Below are 4134 nucleotides of genomic sequence, written 5' to 3'. Positions count from 1 at the left end.
CCCCCCCCCCCCCCCCCCCCCCCCCTGAGGAAACTCATTTCGGCCTCTTGTACCCTGGATCTCGTTCTTTCTGTCACTGGTTTTTGCCTTGTGTTTTTGTCATTATAATGTGTAATTATAATGTGTACTTTATTAATTCTGCAAAGAGAAATTACAATGTTTTCACTTACACACGCACGCTCAAGTAGCTGTGCTGAGCATTAAATGGAGGGATGTCCGAGGTCAGGGCGGCTGGTAGAGCGGGCGCCTGCCAATCAGAAGGTTGGAGGTTTGATCCCCGGCCCTGCAGTCCCATGTTGAAGTGTCTTTGGGCAAGACACTGAGTTGCCCCCGATGCTGTGTAAATGTGTGAGTGTTTACCTGATGAACAGGTGTGTGAATGTACTATGTAAAAGCGCTTTAAGTGGGTAATTGAGACTAGAAAAGCGCGATACAAGAACAGTCCATTTCCATGTCAGAGTGAGGGTCTGACCAGTTGGGGCTTCGGTGCCTTGCTCAAGAAATCACCAGTCCACCACCATGCTTTGGTCCGTATGGGGACTTGAACCAGCGACCCCCTCCGGTTCCCAACCAAACACAACAGTAATGATCACATCCTTTTTGACATCACCTCTGGTCTAAGTACCTGGAAGTCCAGCGGGCTGAGTCCACATGCCTTCACCTGAACTCGGACCAGATGGCAGCCTAAAACCTCTGGAAGACTCTGGAGGGACACAGACAGACACCAACCGTCACAGAGACTACAGACACAGAGACTACAGACAGAGAGACTACAGACACAGAGACTACAGACACAGAGACGCCAGAGACTACAGACACAGAGACTACAGACACAGAGACTACAGACACAGAGACTACAGACACAGAGACGCCAGAGACTACAGACACAGAGACTACAGACACAGAGACGTACAGACACAGAGATGCCAACCGTCACAGAGACTACAGACACACCAACCGTCACAGAGACTACAGACACAGAGACTACAGACACAGAGACTACAGACAAAGAGACACCAACCATCACAGAGACTACAGACACAGAGACTACAGACACAGAGACGTACAGACACAGATATGCCAACCGTCACAGAGACTACAGACACAGAGACTACAGACACAGAGACTACAGACACAGAGACGTACAGAGACTACAGACAGAGAGACGTACAGACACAGAGACACTAACTGTCACAGAGACTACAGATACAGAGACTACAGACACAGAGACGTACAGACACAGAGACGCCAGACACAGACACTAACCGTCACAGAGACGTACAGAGACTACAGACACAGAGACTACAGACACAGACACTAACCATCACAGAGACTACAGACACAGAGACTACAGACACAGAGACTACAGACACAGAGACGCCAGACACAGAGACACTAACCGTCAGAGACTACAGACACAGAGACTACAGACACAGACACTAACCATCAGAGAGACTACAGACACAGAGACTACAGACACAGAGACTACAGACACAGAGACACTAACTGTCACAGAGACTACAGACACAGAGACTACAGACTCACCAACCGTCACAGAGACTACAGACGCAGAGACGCCAGACACAGAGACTACAGACACAGAGACTACAGACACAGAGACTACAGACGCAGAGACGCCAGACACAGAGACTACAGACACAGAGACTACAGACACAGAGACTACAGACTCACCAACCGTCACAGAGACTACAGACGCAGAGACGCCAGACACAGAGACTACAGACGCAGAGACTGCCAGACACAGAGACTACAGACACAGAGACGCCAGACACAGAGACTACAGACACAGAGACTACAGACACAGAGACTACAGACGCAGAGACGCCAGACACAGAGACTACAGACACAGATACACTAACCGTCACAGAGACGCCAGACACAGAGACTACAGATACAGAGATGCCAACCGTCACAGAGACTACAGACACAGAGACTACAGACACAGAGACTACAGACACAGAGACTACAGACACAGAGAAACTTCACATTGTAACCCGGGGAGACGCAAACAGGTTAAGATCAGCTACACAGACAAACTCTTTAACCCTTGTAAGGAAGAACATTTATTTATTTATTTATTCATGAAGCATTACTCATTCACAAAGAAAATTGGTGTCCTTAAAGGTTGGATTTTACTAAATTTTTTGAATTAAGGCATTAACATCAATTCCCAAAAGATGATTTTTTTTTTTTTTAATCAACTTTAGCCAGTGTATGTTCTTCCTCTATAAATACACCATGGCTACCAAAGCAGTGTTCTGCAGACTAAAAAGCTAACCAATGTCAGTAAGGTGCTGAGTCTTTCAGATAACGCAGTTGGCTGAAATGAGCTTATTGAATTAGTGGTTTTTAAATATGATGGACGACTGGTTCCCTGCTGCTTGTCTGCAGTTTCACACCAGCATGCTGGTTTCCTGGGGCTTCAGTCTGCAGCCTAATGCAGGGCCATGTGTTATAGATAGATAGATAGATAGATAGATAGATATATAGGTAGGTAGGTAATTATTGATCCCCAAAAAATGGGAAATGATAGTGTTACAGCAGTAAAATCAGTCACACAGCACAGCATATAAAAATAAATATAACTGAAATACTAGGATACAATGTACAAGAATAAAGCAATATAAGAACAATTATTTGAATGTTTACAGGATGGGAAAACAACACGTGCAGCTGCTAAAAATACTATGCTAAAATGTAAATAAACCAGCTGTGCAGGTTGCACTCAGTGCGGTATTGTGGTGTATCGGGGTCTTATCTGGCGCCCAGTGATGACGTGTTAAAGAGTTTTTATTGCCTGTGGTGGGAATGATTTTACAATAATGTGGTGTATCGTGACGTGAGAGAGCAACAGCATCCACGTGCACACCAGGCCCCGACCCACGGAACCCGAACTCACCGTCTGCTGAATGACGAACCTGGGCTCGGCATCAGAGCCAGCAGCTCGGCAGTACAAGCCCTTCATCCTGTTGGTATGACCTCACCTTCAAATGACGCGGCTATACAACGTCACAATAGTCTGATATTGACAATAATCCTTCTTTATATATATATATATATATATATATATATATATATATATATATATATATATATATATATATATAATGTTATTAATGTTCTCCTGCAGAAGATATCGCAGCTTTCTACCTGCAGCTGACTGATTAGCCTGTGTCAGCAGACCTCTTCTTCTTCTTCTTCTTCGTTGTTTACATTGTCTTCCTGTAGTCTTTACAACACCGCCGTCTACAGGATGTCATTGGTTACTTTTCTTTTCTTTCTCACATTTTTATTAACAAATCAAATTACAAACATTCAGACATCGCAGTTCAAAACGTAAAATTATAGCAAGGAAACTTATATGAGATGAAGTAACGACAGTAATAACAAATACAACATAAACCAAACCTTGAGATGGACATCGTAGTAATAATAAAAATAAATTTAAAGGAAACACGTACATGTTGTGACAACAGAAGTTCTTAATTAAATAGATTGGAGTATATATCAGAACTAAATACAGCTTTTTTAGGATGTTATGGGTTACTGCACATGGTAAAACTACACACAACAGCTTGATTGAACAATTTATTTATATAATTCTTGTGGTGTCAACACTTTTATTGACATTTTTTGTTGATGTTGTTAACTTTTTCTTACATTTTTGTCCCTTTTTCAACACTTTTGACTCTTTTTTTTCAATGTTTGTCACTTTTTTTAGGTTTAACACTACGTAACACTAATTTATTAACTTTAGTTTTGATGTTATTTTTAGACAACACGAGGGCAACATGGAGACAACATGAGGACAACATGAAGACAACATGAGGACAACATGAAGACAACATGAGGACAACATGAAGACAACATGAGGACAACATGAGGGCAACATGAAGACAACATGAGGACAACATGAGGGCAACATGAAGACAACATGAGGACAACATGGAGACAACATGAAGACAACATGAAGACAACATGAGGGCAACATGGAGACAACATGAGGGCAACATGGAGACAACATGAAGACAACATGAGGACAACATGAGGACAACATGAGGACAACATGAGGGCCACATTAGGACAACATAGGGACAACATGAGGGCAACATG

The 4134-nt window shown here is 43.0% G+C and overlaps 1 protein-coding gene across 1 annotated transcript in view; it reads right to left on the bottom strand.

The window, feature by feature from the left end:
• cryzl1 (crystallin, zeta (quinone reductase)-like 1) overlaps positions 1-3215 on the bottom strand; it is a 12906-nt gene extending 9691 nt beyond the window's left edge. The window contains 3 exon segments of the mRNA XM_034898765.1: positions 626-703; positions 2921-3063; positions 3110-3215. Coding sequence (XP_034754656.1) covers positions 626-703; positions 2921-2986 — 144 coding nt within the window. The 5' untranslated portion in view covers positions 2987-3063; positions 3110-3215.
• Between the last annotated feature and the right edge of the window lie 919 nt (positions 3216-4134).

This window comes from Etheostoma cragini, chromosome 17, assembly GCF_013103735.1.
Source record: "Etheostoma cragini isolate CJK2018 chromosome 17, CSU_Ecrag_1.0, whole genome shotgun sequence".
NCBI classification, from domain to species: domain Eukaryota; kingdom Metazoa; phylum Chordata; class Actinopteri; order Perciformes; family Percidae; genus Etheostoma; species Etheostoma cragini.
Note: the sequence above shows the minus strand (reverse complement) of the source record. Positions and strands in the feature narration are given on the sequence as shown.